Source organism: Labrus bergylta, chromosome 18 (genome assembly GCF_963930695.1).
Source record: "Labrus bergylta chromosome 18, fLabBer1.1, whole genome shotgun sequence".
Taxonomy (NCBI): domain Eukaryota; kingdom Metazoa; phylum Chordata; class Actinopteri; order Labriformes; family Labridae; genus Labrus; species Labrus bergylta.
In genome coordinates this window covers 12643934-12662264 of record NC_089212.1, presented here as the reverse complement: position 1 = coordinate 12662264, position 18331 = coordinate 12643934, and the positions used below count along the sequence as shown (strand labels likewise).

Below are 18331 nucleotides of genomic sequence, written 5' to 3'. Positions count from 1 at the left end.
CGGAGTGGGCTCTCTTCTCCTCCAGTGGCGACTGCTTGCGTCAAAATTTGACGTCTCACAGGATTGTATAGACTTTACAACCTGTACCTAGGAACAAGTTTGTTTTGTTTAGCCTCTGTTAATGGGAAAATGTATTGAGTTAAAAGGTAATCAGTCGGTTTAAACATTAAAAACTTTAATTCAAACATATAATTTGAACTGGGGGGGGGGGGGGGGGGGGGGATCCACACATGACTACATTTAGAAAAACCTGTAGGATGTGATCCCCAATCCCCCATGTATTTAGCAGAAACGTTTTTGTTTATTCAGTCTGAAGAACAGGAAAAGGGTTGGACCTTCCTCAAAAGATAACATGGATGTGTGTTCCATCATGGTGGATACAGTTATCAGACTAGACCACCTTCATAAGTGAGGATGTTTCCTGAAGTATGTCTCTGTTTTTTTTAAGCAAAGTGAGTCTTATCATGTAAATGCAGGTGGAATAGGATAGGATAGGATAGGATAGGATAATACTTTATTGTATACAGAATACAGAGGAGCTCTGTAAAAGATATTGGACCAACGGGTGACAAAGCAGTAAGCTTGTTAGAATATGATTAATAAAGTCACACCTGAAGGCAATAACATAGAAAATACAACTAATCACAGCTCTACAATTTAAGTAAAATGGGAGATATGGTTGTAGTTTTTGCTCTTTTACACTTTACTCTTCCTCCATTATTAACTCTTGAGAAGAACGACACATCGTAAAATAGACAGTCTAAACCTCAGAGCTATGCCCCTGCAGGTGTCCACAAGTGAGTTCATGTGTTTCCAGAGGTGATGAAGTCATGAGAACCTGTGAATACTTCTGATAGTGTATTATCAGAGCAGGTAAGTGATGCCTTAAGGCTGCCTCCTTGTGGCTAAAGCAACATCTTAATCTGATATCATTGGTGTATCATGACATCATGCCCTGTAGTGCTATATTGCACATGATTGGCTTAAATAAAAGTAAATAAGAACTGCCACATTTTGTGTTGCTTTCCAAAGAATGAGTGAGGCAGCATACATTGGTGATTCTTCAACTATGGTATTTATTGTGTTCCTATTGCAGAAAAAAACAAAATAAATTCAACATTTTTATCCCTGCCTGATTTAAAACTAAATGGAAACATAATAATAACTTTAGTACCAAATGGTACACAAACTCCCATGTTAATGAAATATACATTCAGCATAAAATATTACTCTTGAAAAGAACATCTACCCCTTGGGGTCACTGTCATTTCCATCACACTGGACCATAATGTAAGTGTAAGGAGGATTTTTCTTATGATAGTTTACTTAGTGATCACAGTAGTCATGTGACATCGGAGCATTATGGCTCATGTTACCACTGAATGTAGGTTAAAGGAAAGAAACAAGATTTTATATTGATTCACATATATATATATGTATATATATATACATATATTTTTTTTTTTGGGGGGGGGGGGCATTTTAGCCTTTATTCGAGACAGATTAGGACAAGTAAAGAGAGACAGGAAATTTTGGGAGGAGAGAGTGGTAGAGGCCATGCAGCAAGAGGTTGGATTTGAACCCACAGCCGCTGTGATGAGGACTAGAGCAGCTGTACATGAGTGCGCTTGTCATAACCACTATGCTATTGCTCTTTGTAAAATGTCATTTCCAACACATCCAGTCATTTTTGTCACAAACATATTCTAAAGTAAGAATCATAAAAATCTTACAGCCACACTCATCAATTTCACAATTATGAAACTTACAGCTGTTTTAACAACAAAATGGAAAATATAATCTTTAAAATCATGAACATAGCATATATATATACAGGTACATCGGGGCATTTCTACAAATCTGAAATTGTGTTAGATATTTTGAAAACAAAGACATGATCATACTTTTTTAAGTTGTGTTGTGAAAAATTACCGTTTTCTCTATTTTTCGAATAGAAACAAACATAATTTATTTTTTATCTGTATCAGTGCATCCAGTATATCAGTAACGTTTCTAAACAGAATGGAGAAAGAAAACATATTAATGCTGTCCTTCGACTTTGAGTTGGATTTTCCAAAACTTTTCTTGTCCAAATCGTACCACATATGAAATAACTTGTGATCATCACATTCTTATTTCCACCAACACCACAGACCAAGAACATACACATAAAGGGAACTTAAAGACATTTTTAAATATTTATTTATTTTGAGAAAGATAATTTATTTCACTTATTCATTAAAAAAAAAACTTTATCCACAAGAAAGTTAAATCTGCAAACAGGGTTGATTAAAAAAAAAACGAGCAGGCATTTTGCAAGCATTCATCACTTTAGTTTTCAGGAGTGTATGATTTGATCCATCTTATAATAAGTCACATTTCATTTATTTATATGTTATTTATCAGATGTGTTTTATTTGCATTCCTGGGTACTGCTTGTTTAAAGAAAAGCAGCTTACAGTTCAGATAAGACTGGTAGCATGATGATTTATGTCTTTCAGGTGTTAAAAGTAGACTGAAGGACTTCTTGATAAACGATTAAGATCTGATTAAAGTGGGCTACGTTTAAATTATGTGGTGTACTTCTGTATACCAACTCAGGGCATTTACACACTGCATATTGACAAATGATTATTGTCAAATACACACCGTTCTGGGGTAAAGTGTCTGCTCAGATTTTAGGAACAAAGTGAAGTCAAAGAAGAGACAAACATGGGTCTAACACAGACTGTAAAAAGGTCCAACAGCAATTAACTAAATACTTGCTTTGACCGCCCCCTGGTGGATACTTTGAGAAGTCTTCTGACTGCATGATCATACATATACCTGCTGTTTAACAGATAGGCCTAATAAAAATATAAAAGTTAAGAGTTAAAGTGTCTCATGCGCATTGTGTATGGATCCGTCCGCTTCTGGTGTCAATGATCACAGACTCCACACTGGGAATACCACAATAAGGATAGGAGCACAGCTTACCTTAAGGAAAAAAGAGTGATCAGTAAATAAATGTTATTTTAACTCCATGTGCAACTTAATTTTAACAGGCTTACATTTGGTTCATTTTTGCTGAACACATCCAGTTCAAAGCAATGTGAAACACAAAATCCTCGTTTGTGATTCTGCTCTGTGATTCTACTGTATTTCTTTTTATTTAACCGCTGACACCTGCCATCTACTAGCCTATATACCACTAGGGGGCACTACAGGCTGAAACTGTAGGCTATGCAAATTACAAAATATCTTTAATGCACATAAAACTAAAGTATGCAATGTAGGCTATGTACCTAAATGAATAAAATGCTGTACACAATACACCTTAAGGCCCGATATTATTTAAGATTATGCATTGTAAAATTTATAACCCCCTTCCCAGATTTTTAAATGTAGCCTAACATTTAAATGAGGGGGCGGGAGGCTTAGAGATAATATTAACGAGGAGCCTTTAAACGCATCACTTACTCTTGTTCCCCGCGTCTTGTCACGACGCTCGTTTGATAACCTGTGGGGACTTAGCGACTGATTTCTTTTGGCAAACAGCACGGACACGTAAACAGCCTGTCATTTAAAGCCAGCTGCTGTCACTGTTAATTGTTTGAAACAACTCGTACATGACTTCAGGATGGTTGTGGACGACGTTCAGTTTCTGAGCATACTGAAGGGAAAACGCGTGAAACTGACCCTGAAGACTTCGTCTTACCTCGGCGTCGTTCAACGAATCAACCCCAACAAAACATTGATTTTGGCAGACGGTTAGAAAATAATATATATATCCATGGTGTATTCAATAAGTTAACATACCATTTATGATGAGTTAACTTCTTAAAAATTAAAAATTACTAAATTAATCACTGTCTGCAATATAAAGCTACCTTAATGTGTGTGTATTGTTTTAGTGAGTGGAAGTAATGGCTGCAAGTTTCCTGGCTCTAAAATGTTCTTCGGGCATGAGATCTTGAACGGCAAGTCCTCACAAGTCCAAGTCTCAAGTCCTTTTTTTTTTTAAATAAATAGAGGCTGAGTTAAAAATGAAAATACATAACTACACTTTGAAATGTTTCTATCACATTTAACTTGCAGTGGAATTTACCAATGAAGGTAAAACTAACCATGGGTAAGTGATTCAACAACAATCTGCAACACACTGTGCTGACCCTGTGATCTCTTAACTGTAATAAAACCAAGTACAATGTGCTGCACAGAAATATCCAAGAGCACAGACTGCAGGAGCACTTGGAAGTGGAAAAGTTTCAGCCATACAGGAAGAAAATGGCATCTGGTAAGTGTAGCAAAGGCAAAATTAAAGCTAAATTAATACTAGAAAGTGTTTTTTTTTTTGTGTTTTTTTTTGTTTGTTTTTTTAAGATGAAGTAATCCTTATTCACACTTGGGGGGGGGGGGGGATTCCTTGTTGTAGTATATGATGATGAAGACGAGGAGGAGTATATCAACTTTGAAGTGATTGATCAGTTTCATGAGAAATTTGGACCAGCTGTAAGTTGATTTTAAATTCATTTTCAGTTGCATGAATGGTGAAAAGTTACTGCAAGGAACTTTTTTTTGTTGATCTTACCGAGCACTGTGGATCAAAATAAAGCTCATCTTATCTCCTTGCTCACTTTGTCCTCCTCATTTGTTTTGTCTGTCCAATAAATCTCCTCCTGCTTCATTTTAAAAGTCAGACATATCACTCACTTTGAGTCTTTACTGTAGAAGATGTTAATCAGCTCGTGTCTGTATTCTCTTGGCCTATTTATTACACATTATGGGAAACTGAGCTCTATAAAGACCTTGTTGTGTTTGAAAATCTCTAATATGTTGCGTTCCCATCCTTAAGGTGATGCATATCAAGAAGCAGCGTGTGATTGGTGTGGGTGCTGATGGCGTTGAGGTGTTTCAGCATGGGAGGCTGTGCTGGCTGCAGGTCAGTAGTTCTTAGTTCCCTCTTTTTTGAGCCCTCTTCTCTGTTCATTGCTTCTTTCATGCATTTCCCTCGTGTCCCTTTGGTCTTCATTCTAGATTTCCACTAAAAACAAAGTCTACCTGTTTGATATCCTGGTTCTTGGAGCGCGGGCCTTTAAGAATGGTCTTTCCATGATCCTGGAAAATAAGCACATACTGAAGGTAAGCATTGTTAAAACTAGAGATACTATTCATTCAGTCATAGTGATGATTATGATCATGAACTTTTTGTTGAATTTGAACAGGTCATTCATGACTGCAGGGCTGTTGCTGGATGTCTGGTTTCTCAGTTTGGAGTAAAGCTTACCAATGTCTTTGACACACAGGTATATAAATATATTTATATACTGTCCTACTTTAGAACAACATTCAACAATGTGGGCCTCACTTACGTGTTTAGTTTTCATGTTACACATTTCCTTCTTTGCTCACTTCATGTTTTCAGGTGGCAGATGTCATGAGCTTCTTGTCAGAGACGGGCGGTTTCCTCCCAGACAGAGTCAGTACTCTGCAGGAGGTGGTGAGTCTCCATCTAAAAGTGCCCTCGTCCCAGCTTCTATCACTTCAGATGAAGTCACAGCTCACCAAGGTACAGCACACGCAATCTAATCTGAGATGGTTTTCTTTCCTGAATACTTGTTTCTAGGTGTGATGGAGGTAATGCTGTGCGTTTTTACAGGAAGAAAGGGAGATGTGGCAGAAGCGTCCCTGTCCTGTTCCCTTGCTGAAGGTGATGGCTCTGTCGGTGATCCATCTTCAGCCTCTCAGACTGGTTCTGCTGGATGCTCTCATGACAGACTACGTGACCCTGGTGGATTCATACCTGAACAGCAGCCACTTCCAACCTGATGAATTAGAGCATGTCAGCATGGTGGGTTATCACAAATGAACTTTTTAAGATTTTATGTTAATCCCAAAACAATTCAGATACATCTACAGTTTTGTAGTAATGACGCAAATGAGCACTTAAGTTGTTTTCAAGCAATCACTTGGCTCATGTCAAAGTATGAAACATTCAAATTATTATTATTGTTTTTGCCTCAGTTTTTTCGTTGATGCAGTCCTTCTTATCGCCCTGCATCATTGTGAGAACCACTGCTTCTTCAAAATATATTTACGTTCTCAATGAACAGAAGGCTAACTGTACATTAGTTCAGTTGTGTATGTGTATTTTCAGACAAAGAGATCATTTAGATGGATTCTTAATTGGTGCTTTTCTTGACAAACAATCTTACCATTGCTTGTTTTAAAAAAAACATTTAAGTTATTTAATTGTCCATTCTCTGTCTCTTCTTTCCTTCTTTTTAAACGATCCCTTCCTTAATATGATTTCAGGTTGAATGATGGTAATCATAATCATTCATTCTGTACTAAAGAAGCAGTCTCAAGTGAAGCTGAACTTCGTTTGATGTAAACATTTCTGACTTCTTTTCCTGACACAGTTCTTCTTTTTTTAGCGATGTTCTAAGGAAAGTAGTGAACATTTTGTTATTATGTAACCTCTTGATCTGCCTGGATGTTTTATATGAGCCACAGTTGAACTTAGATTTATTTTCACATAAGTGAAATAGGTCTCTGGATTTTGTCTTCCATCACCAGCTCTGACTTTGAGGCAGGAAGGGATCTTATTGCGAGATGGAACAACAGCTGTGACCAAAATCTTTTGAGTTTGGACACAAGTTATTACACATTTTTGTAGTGGATCTATTGGTATTTTCTGTTGGTTGCAAATGAATTAATGCATGTTTTTTTTGGTTTCTGACATAAGGACCCATACCATCTACTATTATACACAGTAGTATTAAAGCAGACAGGAAAGCAGTTTACACACTCTCTATTTGAATCTTTAGGAGAGTGTGTTGGAGCTGCCCAAAGAGCTCAGGCAGTTTGAGCAGATGCGTTGTGAGAAACAGGAATGGGCTGCTGATCACTTCCCTGTCAATGAGAAAGGACTGCTGGCTCGCTTCAACCCCCGAGCTCAGCCTCCATCCAAGACCTCATCCGCAGTGGAGCAGCGTGGGCTGACGAAGGCTGGTTCCTTTCAACCTGAAACTGTGGATTCACCTTCCTCATCACCAGCAGACCTTCATCCTACTAGCCCTCCAAGAGACACCAAAGTCCTGTCTGGGGAATTCCCTGTTTCCTCTGTCCCAACAACTCAAGTTCCATTACAAGCTGCTGGATCAGATGTCTGCAAACCAATTTCCCCAACTCATGGTGCAGCACGAGGGCACATGGAGGTGCTGATGGATGCAATGGGTAGAGGAAGGCCCTTTGCGAAAGACTCATCAGTCTCGCCCTTGCCTGCTTTTGGAAGAGGGTTCCTTCTTCAGATGTCACAAGCTCAGACCCCCAGAGAGAGCACAGGGGACCAAGGGACTGCTCCTTTAAGCCCCAACCATACGTTTACCAAAGAATTGATGACCGACCATGGTCCCGGCCCTGCTAAGGACTCTGCAGCCTTGAGGACACCCCAGTCCCTCTCATCTTCACCCATGCAGTCATTCAGGCCTTTCAGCTTTTAAAGCAAGTCTTAAAAACGTTTCAGTTCCATAGTTTGTGATGTCATACTGTGACCAGTAGGTGGCAGTAAATGCTCTGTTTTGTGTAAGAGTTTGTTTGGTAGAAGTTGATACTGAAAGTGTTATGTTTTCAAAGAATAATAATTTAGCTTTAATGTTAAATTTCAGATCATTTAAATACAATTTTTATTAGTTATTATGGCGCAATGTAAATTTGTTTGTTCCTTCGTTTTGTCACATGTCTTAAGAAATTTGCCTTAAAATCCTTCTCGTTATGAAAACGTGGTTATTATTTGCAGTCTTTACAGTATAACCAAGGCAATCTTCTTTATTTAGTGTTTGATGCCAAGTATCATAGACTTATTTTGATGGTGGAGTATTTTTAGTCATGCAAAGTGTGCTCTGGTTGCTGCACAATGACAACAAAAACTAGCTTTGGCTGTGTGAACACAAACTACAACCACAAACAGCTCCACACACCTTTTTGTCTTTACCGTAGCATGCTAAGCATAGCTTGCTTGATTGCCAATACAGCTTGGCTTCTGTGCCTCATTGATTGACTGTGAGAAACAGACGGTCATTGCTGAATCAGCTGCTAATTTAGCAAAAACACTGCTATAGCTGTCACCCCTATTGATGACTGATGAAAAAAAACAACACAAGACTTGCACACACAGGCTGAGCAGTGATCCTCACTCTCTGCAGCCTCACTCATGTCTGCAGCTCGTATGTACATGAACACAGGTGCCAAACATCTGCTGTGTTCTAAAAAAAAAAAGCAGGTCTTAAACATGAAATGTGCAGCTTGAGGTGCCATGCAGATATTGCAGAGAGCCACTGCACATCCATTTCAGCCTGGATCAAGGCATGGATGTAACAGCAGGGCGTTGCTCCAGCCTACAGCGCAAATGAGCCCCCCATATTAATCACATCTTATTGCTATGGTTATCTACATGCAGAGGCTTGGGCCCTATCCAGAGCTTTTTTAATTGAAAGCATGAAACAGATAAAGTAGGATTTTAATTAATTGGGAGGCAGCCCGGCACAAAGCCTCACATCTCTCTTAGCAACCAGCTCCTCCTCAGCTTCTGCTAAACACAAGCAGGGTGGATCCCACCCATATGCCTCCTTTAACCCTTTGAAATGTGTTTTTTTTTTTTTTACTCAATCTGTTAAACTCCTGCAAGTAAACCTCCCACAATTACATTTTCTGTAACAAAACATCATATTTAGACCTAACTCAATTGACTTGCGTTGTTTTAACGTTTAGCATTGATTACACAAAGAATGAGAGTTTTATATATCTGCGTCACTCACAAGTCAACTTGTGGAGGGATTTGTGTGTGTGTGGTTGTGTGGAGGGGGGGGTGCAGGTCTCTGTGGGGCCGTGCAGGACAGGCCCCTGTCATTGACAACCAGATTGGGGCTCTTAATTTAGAGGACCTTGCATTTCCTCTCCGTCACAATAATGCCTTATGTGCAGCACTTCCTGTTTCTCAGGCCTGGGAGGAAGGAACAGGGCGCTTGTCACACGGTAGTCACACCGCTTCCTCCCCCCCCCCCCCCCCCCCCTCCCCTCCTCCTCCCCCCCCTGCTCTCAAACTTCAGACAGTGTTGTGTCCTTCAGAGGGGAAAGATGACTGCACCTTCAGCATCACAGCAGGATGCTGCCGGACTATTTTTAGCGTGAGTCGGAAAGGTAGTGCACAGACATAAACACAAACTTTAGGATGTCCAGCTGTGTTGATTTAGCATCCGAAAATGGAGGTTCAACTGTGGGGGCCGATTTATTGTTTTGACTGAGCAGTGGGAACCAGGAGGCCTGCTGTTTGCTTCAGGTGTAATGGAAATGTGTCACCCATAAACAATGATAAGCACTTAAAATATTGCACATGTTGTCCTTGAAACCGTTTAAACTAGACACTAAACTGACAGTGCACCATTATTTAACTGCACAGTATCAAGGGGCACCACCAAGACTTGTTGTACCCTTCTGACAAAACAAGTGTCAGCCCACCTTCCTCGCCACCTTATTTACTTGACGCCATGTAATTGTTGTCCCACAGCAGCTCTTGTTACAAACAACAGCAAAGCCACATATATACGACAGACGAATGATGATCGAGGCTTCAGATTTGTTTATAATTAATAGGTTTTTGTTAATTATTAAGAACGAAGGGATAATTTACCAAAAACCACTCCCTTTAAATGGCACCTTGACAATTGTCACCTTGCTTAGTGTGTCATTAAATGTCATAGATCATTTTGTTGACTAAGTGTTCTTTCAGATAACGGTGCATTTCTCCTTTCTCTGTTCATGCATAAGTCAGGGAAAAGCTGATACAACCCTTACGGACCACTGGACTGTCAGTAATCAGACTGTTTGTGCGAGTCGTAATAAATTTGACACATGATTGAATCCTACCGTATAGACATTTTCTTTAGCTAATGACAGGCCTCGCATCATGTTGTTTATTCCTGAGGTGGCAGAAGCGACCTTTTTGATTGGCTCGCTGAAAGAACTTGATCCGATGGTTTTTACCTGAGTCATCCTGTGCAAAGAGACATACTGAGAGGTGCTATTCAGCAGTCAGACTGTTGCACAACAAATTAGTGGCATGTCAACAAAATAATCTCAGTTTCATTATTCATGTAACCACATGTAATCCCTTTGTAGTCCGAGGCAGGGAGGAACATAATCAGATATCAGGTTCCACTCTGACACTGAACTGCAGCCAATCTTCCATCTGTTAGGAAAAACCTATTGTTGAATCCTACTCAACACCCCCGCGGCCCCCCCACTCACTACTCACCACCTCGCCCTCTGTCTCTCTCTCGCATTACAAAATGACCCTCTTTTGCTCTCCTCTGGTCATATTCAGCAGAAGAATTAATTTTTAACGTGAGAAAGGCCGACCTGTCCAGATGGCCTTTCAATGAAAAATTAGAAAAAAAACGAAGCATCAATATTTCAGCCAGTTTAGTGGTGGACAGAGAACACTACTGCATTACTTGATTCAAAGTAGTGATACTCCTGGTCTTATTATCACTTGAGTTAAAGCATTGGAGTACTTGATAAAAAAAAATACTTCAGTATTCAAACTACGACTAATATTTCTAAACGTATTTTCACAATGCATGAGTACATTCAAGAATCCATTGGTGTACATTCTGCTACGTTATGTTTATTTAGAAACCATTATGCAGGGCTCACGATGTGGCCTTCATTGACAATTTTAATCTGCTCTGGAACCGCTACTCTCTTTTTTAAAGCTGACGGACTTCACCCAAACAAAGCCGGCTCACAGTTGCTAACCACAAACTTCCAATACACAGTACAGTACACACCATGCAACTGACTATCAACAAATGAAGACATTAATGCAGCTGATTCCCATTCTTCCTCTATGGTTCCAGGTGGTCTTGGTGGTCACATTCTGGACTTGGTCTGCTCCACTGGTCTCACAATCCATCAACTGTCAAGTCTCAACCTCAACATCTTCGACCATCTCTCTTCCCACTCCAAAACTAAAACGAAAGATCTCCTTCAGAAACATAAAATCAGTCGACCCCTCAGCTCTTTCAGCCTCTATAACCAGCAAAATCTCTTCCTCCCTTCCCCCCCAATTTAAGAATCCCTATGAACTCACCACCTACTATAACAACACACTCTCTTTCTGTTTAGATCAAAACTGAAACTGTCTCATTCACACACTCTGCACCCTGGTACACTCCCGAACTCCATAAAATGAAATCCCAGCGAAAGACTCCACAAGAAAACCGGTTTAACATTTCACTTCCAATCATACTCTGACTACCTCAAACAATACATGAAAGCTCTCAGCGCAGCCCGGTCCACCTATTACTCAAACCTAATCCACTCAGGCTCATCCAACCCCAAGGCTCTCTTCTCTACAATAAATAAACTCCTCAAACCCACTGACAACACCTCTTCCTCCTTCACAGTTTATAAATGTAATGCTTTTCTTTCATTCTTTCAATCCAAAATTGACACCATTTACAGCAGCTTCAACACTCTCACTGTTCCCTCTTCATCCCCTCGCCTCATCACCCAACCTCTGTCTCAGTTCTCCCCTGTGTCCCCAAATGAACTATCCATCAGCATAAAGTCCTCCACCAGTATTCTCGACCCCATCCCATCCAGTCTCATCAAAAACTGTCTCCCAGCCATCGCGCCACTCCGTCTGCTCTGGTTTAGTACCCAAAACTGTCAAACTGGCAGCCGTCACCCCCATCCTCAAGAAACCTGGACTCAATACAGACAGCATGTGCAACTTACGCCCCATCTCCAACCTCCCCTTTCTTTCAAAAATACTGGAACGTGTTGTCGCCTCAACGCCTCAACATCACTGGCACTGCTCTTTCCTGGTTAAAATCCTACCTCACCGACAGAAAACAGTTTATCAACATCAATAACTGCTCCTCCTCCATAGCTCCTTTGTCCCAAGGCGTCCCCCAGGGTTCGGTGCTTGGTCCCCTCCTGTTCATCATATACTTGCTCCCCCTTGGTAACATTATCCGGCAGCATGGTCTCCATTTCCACTGTTATGCAGATGACATCCAGCTTTACATCTCCACCAATTCAATCACCACTGAAACCCACTCTACCCTGACAAACTGCCTCAATGAAATAAAAACATGGATGCACACCAACTTCCTCTCTCTCAACTATGCAAAATCAGACATATAATCATCGGCCCCAAATCCCTCACCAATTCCATTCACAACTTCTCCTTCACAATAGACAACTCCACTCTCTCCCCCTCCCCTCATATCCACAATCTTGGAGTCATCTTTGACAGCCAGCTCTCCTTTGATCACCACGTCACCCAGCTCACAAGAACCGCCTTCTTTCACCTCAAAAATACAGCCCGCCTCCATCCACTACTCTCATTTTCTGCTGCTGAAACCCTAATCCATGAATTCATCACATCCAGACTCGACTATTGCAATAGCATCCTTTTCGGCACATCATCCAAAGTCCTTAATAAACTTCAATACATCCAAAACTCTGCTGCACGCCTCCTCACCCACACCCGAACACGTGAACACATCACCCCTGACCTGCAAAATCTCCATTGGCTCCCTGTCCCTTACCGTATCCAATTCAAAATCCTTCTCCTCATACATAAAGCCCTTAACCACCAGGCCCCCTCCTACCTCATGGCTCTCCTTCACCCTCACGCTCCTGCACGCAGCCTCCGTTCTTCAAAAGCCAACCACCTATCTCCCCCTCTTAGAACCAAGCACCGAACCTGGGGGGACAGAGCCTTCTCCATAGCTGCCCCCTTCCTCTGGAACTCACTCCCTACACTCATTCAACACTGCACCGACCCTCCTACTTTCAAATCACTTATCAAAACTCACCTCTTTAAACAAGCTTGTATGACTGTGATGTATTTTCTGTTTTCTGTAGTTTACCTTTATTGTTGTTATCTTTATGATTTGTGTGTAATGTTGCAATGTCTGTCCTTACTGTGCTGTTCTTTCTGTTTTTAACTATTGTACAGTGTCTTTGAGTTTTTGAAAAGCGCTTATAAATAAAATGTATTATTATTATTATTATTATTATTAATAACACTTTTTCAACTACAGAGTTCCAGATTTGCAGATCCTAATTAATAGGAACAATAATAGGAACAACCAAAACTACCTGATGACCAGGGAAAATGTCAGCCAGGCTTTAAACAGTGAGAAAACATTCACATTTCAGTTGGTGCACAGCCTCTTGAACTGTGCAATTGTGCAGCTTAGTCCTGGTGCCTCTAGAGCTGCCTTTGTTTTTTTTCACCTCTCTGCAGCAATGTTATCACACATCATAAACTAAAACATAAAAAGGGCCTGTGTGACAATTTCTTAATTCCAGTAAATTACTTGCCTGGTCTGAGTGATGTTTGCTGCGTTTGCTCTACGTTCAGCACGCCCTGCCTTATGTTAGTATCCCTGCTGTCAGGATCATAGCTCAGGAAGACCTCAAGATATGCACACATTCATTAAACCAGATATATTCACAGATGCAGGAACACAATATGCATCTTTATGAACTGCTGCTTTGTGTCTGCTCAGTCAGCGTGGTGCATCGGGACCTTTAGGGCCTCTCCAAAGGAGTCCGCCATATTGTGACCTTCAGCTGGGACAGAGGAGCTCGGATAGAGGATGAGTGATGGTTGACAATGTGTTTGATGCAGAGGGAGAAGATCTTAGGAATGTCCTCAGCTGGTCTGACTGTGTATGCATAAGCACACTTATGAACACTTGGTGTGTGTGTTTTTTCTGTCACACTTCCAATTTGTTTCAACAGTTATTCATGGTCCCTGAAGAATCAACCCAAATGAGTTGGAGTCAATATTAGTGATAATTGACCAGACACCTGCCAAACTACACAACTACATTATGACATTTTCTTTAGCCACAGCTGTACTTTGTGTTGCAGCTGTGCAAGCTGATGCATTCATCAGCTTACAGTAGGATACTAAACCAGTATGATGGTCGATATTGCCAGATAATCTTCAGCAATTTAGCATTGTAAGAATAAGCATTTTAGCGTTTAACTAAAGGCATCACTTTATATTAAAGCCTCCATCATGGTTGCAGAATTCAGTCCTAGATTTGTGTCTAAGAAAGGATGTGAAAGGAGGGAGACTGAGATACATTTGGATGGCACGTTAGTTGAATACTGAATTTCAAACTAGGTCTGAAAAGCATGACAGAAAGACTGTGTGAAAACTACCAGTACTTAAAAATTCTAAGGCAATTTGTATTTTTATAGTAAATTACGTATTACTGTTTTTTGTGATATATGTGTACAGCAGGAGTAGAGTTGGTCTGGAGGCAGGGACAGATATATTTGGATGACATGTTGGTTCAATGCTGAATTTTAAGCCTTATATTTTAAGAGAGTGTATACCTCTCCATTTTTTGGGGGAGAAAAAGTTAGTCATATCGTTTATGTAGCTCAGTGTGAGAGGCCCAGGACACAGAAGGATCAAACACAGAAATACTTTTTCATACTGAGAGCAGCTGAACGCTCCTGAGTATTTGGCCGTCACCTAGTCCAACCACAGCGTAACTGGTCAGGCTACAGTCCCCAGGGCTCAGTGACTGAACTATCTTATATCGTAGGTAATGGCAAAATGAGCAGCTAACAATTTGTGCAATAAACAAGGACATGTGTCACCCACGAGCTTGTAATGTTCTGAAAGAACTAATACATTGATGGTAATAAAACATGATATCATTTGACAAATCTAAACAGTTTCCATGTGTTTAATCTTTTGCAGCATTAAGCAAAAGTTGTCCTCCAGATTTTCTCAAATGATTTTCAGGCTTTGCATGATTGAGAAAGGCCGCTGTGGGTCAACGGAGAAGGTGTTTATTCACCAGAAATTCTTGTAATTAGTTATTAGAATATTGGCAACCCCCTCAGCTACAAATGTCTTTGATTAAAAAGATGGGAGATTAGCTTTTGGCAAGTTTGTCATAATTAAAGCCTGCATTGTGTAAGGTGTGTGTGTGTATGCATGCACAGATGAGGGAGTAGTTGTAGCCACAGGGAGGAGGGTCTGGAAGAAGGTCTGGAGGGGGTTCCCTGTGGTTGGCTGAATTAGTGCCCGCTGGTTTGGCCTGGCAGCTGCTCTCTGAGCCTGGCATGCTGACAGCCTGGCACTGCGGCATTGTGTTGTCAGGGCCAACCAGCAGACAGTTAGGGAGGAGGTAACACCAAACACAAACTCTTTCCTCATAGCGGGCTTTGTCTTCCAAACAGCTTCTCCGTACGTACACTTCTTGTTAATGCAATATCATTGGATTAGTAGAAGATTAAGTTGGCTAATTAAAGAAGGCAAATTCTATCGTTGGCGTCAGGGGAAATGGAAATGCCATCCTAAGCTGGGTATGACATTCAACCATAATGAAAAGTTTGAACATTATGTTCTTTTTGGAGCAATGTTATGTTCGGAACCATTCAGGTGTCACATTCACTTTGCTGCGCTTTGTTCCATGATTAGCTGAAGTAAAAACTGACTGTATGCTCCATAAATTAAATTTTATTCAAACTGCTTTGTCAAGAGAGCTTCACAAAAGCCTTAAATGGTCAATTAAAAGTATTGCCATCTGTTATAGCAGGTTCTTGTTCCTGATGCAGTTAAAAAAAACATTTTTAATGACATGCATTTCATTGATTCAGTGGAATTCTTATGATGAAGAAATGTAATTCAAACACCATTTAAAATGAATACTTCTTTGTGTGTTTCAACCAACTTTCTATAGGATACTTAAATACATAGCCATTTAAAAATGTTGTTTAAGTGCCACCTATTTCATCACTACTGAGCGTGTCATTATGGTTCTGATGCAGGCTGCTTAAGGTGTTTATGGAGCTTTTGACAGCCCTTGTGCTGAGGGTGTCACTGGTGGGATTTGGGGAGATTCTAGGCCTTGCCAGGGCCTGCTGAGCCTGCCTTGGCCCACATGCAGCGGCTTCTGTCCAGGCATGGCACTGGGATATCTGGCCCAAGAACACCAGCTGCTATCTATGTGTCACAGACAGCTGTATCTGAATATTTATACAAAATGTAGATTAATGTGTGCTTGTTTGGCCCCACATGGTGGTCCGATGAACAGGCCAAAGTGTGAAACTGCCCAAGGAGGTCATAGGTACTGTATATGTCTTCAGCAGTGAGAATGGGAGACTCCCACAGTCCTTGGATCTGGCTTGTGCTTGTAAGGAATAGAGGAGCAAAGTGGGTTGTGTTGCATTAAACCCCAAATCAGGGATGCCTGTGACCTAGTGGTTAGTTTGCACGCCCCATGTAGGCCCTGGTTTGAGTCCAACCTGTGGCTCTCTCTCCTGGGTTTCTAACTCTAACCCCTGTCCTGTCTAAAAAAAAAAAGGCATAAATACCAAAGTGTAATATATCTTTACAAAAGGCAAATCAGTGTTGAACAATACAATGAGTGTTTACCACCCATACAATTCAAAAATAGATGTTAGCTGCTGTGGCATACTGGCCGGTTCACTTTATTTATATTTGGCCCTTCCATGCCTGGCCATGGGAGGACCTAAGAGCAGCTGCCTTTTTTTTTTCTTTTTTTTCTTTTTTTTTTACCAGTGGCTACTCCTTTGCACACCTCGTACACAGTCCAGCTTCTCCTTTGGTTGACGCCATTCATCCCCTGCCAATATGTGACTCGAACAATTGCATTCAAAGCAATGGCCACCATCCACAGCCATGGCTCGACCAACCTTGGCCTTCTCTAAGATGAGTTTTTGGAGGGAGTTTTGGTCGATGTTTGGTCAAATAATCTGTTGGCTGATAGCAATAGAATCTTTGAATGTGTTTTGGAGAGTGTTTTGAGGCTGGAGTTGTATTAAATGAGCAGATGGTCTTTACTTCCCTGTTTGAATGAGTGGAGTGGACCAGTGGGCACACAGACGCAGATTTGTGTGTAAACTGTTTTACCTCCCCTCTCTTTGTTTAGTAATGGGGATGGCAAAATGGTTGCAAACTACTGATGGACAATGGCTCGGCCCTAATGAGTGCGAAGTGTTTTGGTGCTGCCGGTATAATGAGGATGGAGTGAAGGGGCTAATTGTTGCAACCATCTGAAGGTACCACAAGCCTGTATTTTATTTTAAACCAAAAAAAATAAAAATAACTGTGCATTCAAACAATTCTGGTACTGTTTGAAGCACATCATAGAAGAGTAAAGGCAGATGTACTTGGTTGTCAAACTGAAACAGAAAGAAGTATCTTATCACTACAGTGAGCAGTCTACTGTATGTAAATCCATCAAAGGATAGTAAAACCGTAAGATTACACAGTATTGTGCTTATTTACTCATCCCTTATCTGCCATGTGGCCACTTGCTGACCCTGCAAACATACTTTACTGACACAATGCCAATAACACAAGGTGTAAAACTCACAGGTTGTGAAGTCTTTGATTACTACTGGTGAGGATCTGCTTGTCAGCCATGTTTGTTTGGTGGGTCCCTCAGTAATTTATGGAGGAAATGGTGTGTGGGTGTTCCTCTCCCATTGTAGCCAGTGTCCCTCACTCACCCGGATCCCTCTCTGTTGAGTAGACAATTGACCACCATGCTTTGGAGTAAACCACCGTTTAACTGCACCAAACAGAAAGCCCCTTCTAGTCATTTATCATTGTCATGAATGTGTTGTCCTTACTGAAATTTTTTATTTTGCTTTCAGTCTTGGATGAGTTACGTCATTCAAATTATCACTTTGGAATGATTTCTGATAATTAGCATGATTTTTCTTCCTGGACATGATTAACTATATAGGCTGATTACAGATTGGGTTATTTACTTAGATAAACCGTTTTGAATCTCCCCATCAACCAAAAGTTGAACCAAGTGAGTGTTGCACAAATGACTAGGATGAATCCAACGAGTCAGTATGTGACTGCCCTGGCATAATGGACACAACAAACAAAAAGCTTTTGCATAGATAAAAGTAAATCTTACGGAGTTAAAAGGCAACAAAGTAAAATAACATTTAATACAAAAAATCGAATGGCTCTATAAATACTCTGCATCCTCATGATGAACCTCCATTAGACATAAGCGTTTTTTAGACTCTAAAGGGCACTTTTTTTTCCATTCTCGCCTACTTAAAAAAACAAAACGTTATTGTGAAAATAAAGATAAGCTCCTAATGCTATTTCATCTTTTGAAATTTATAGTGGCAGATTGTGGATCTAGCAAAGCTCACACAGCCGTAAAAGGAGACATTTTTGCAGAGGCGTACAAGTTTCCCATCAAGCCTGTTCCTTTGCTCTCTATGGCAGCAGGGCCGGAGTACTTCCCCG

General features: G+C 40.7%; 1 protein-coding gene across 1 annotated transcript; it reads left to right on the top strand.

Annotated features, from left to right (window-relative positions):
- Positions 1–3450: 3450 nt before the first annotated feature.
- On the top strand, positions 3451–7762 carry exd1 (exonuclease 3'-5' domain containing 1). The gene is made up of 11 exons (XM_020630128.3): positions 3451–3749; positions 3894–3959; positions 4078–4111; positions 4200–4276; positions 4415–4491; positions 4835–4921; positions 5017–5121; positions 5205–5285; positions 5405–5548; positions 5639–5830; positions 6810–7762. The coding sequence occupies exons 1-11, from the start codon at positions 3620–3622 to the stop codon at positions 7482–7484; spliced, it is 1668 nt and encodes a 555-aa protein (XP_020485784.2). The 5' UTR covers positions 3451–3619; the 3' UTR covers positions 7485–7762.
- The last annotated feature ends 10569 nt before the right edge of the window (positions 7763–18331 follow it).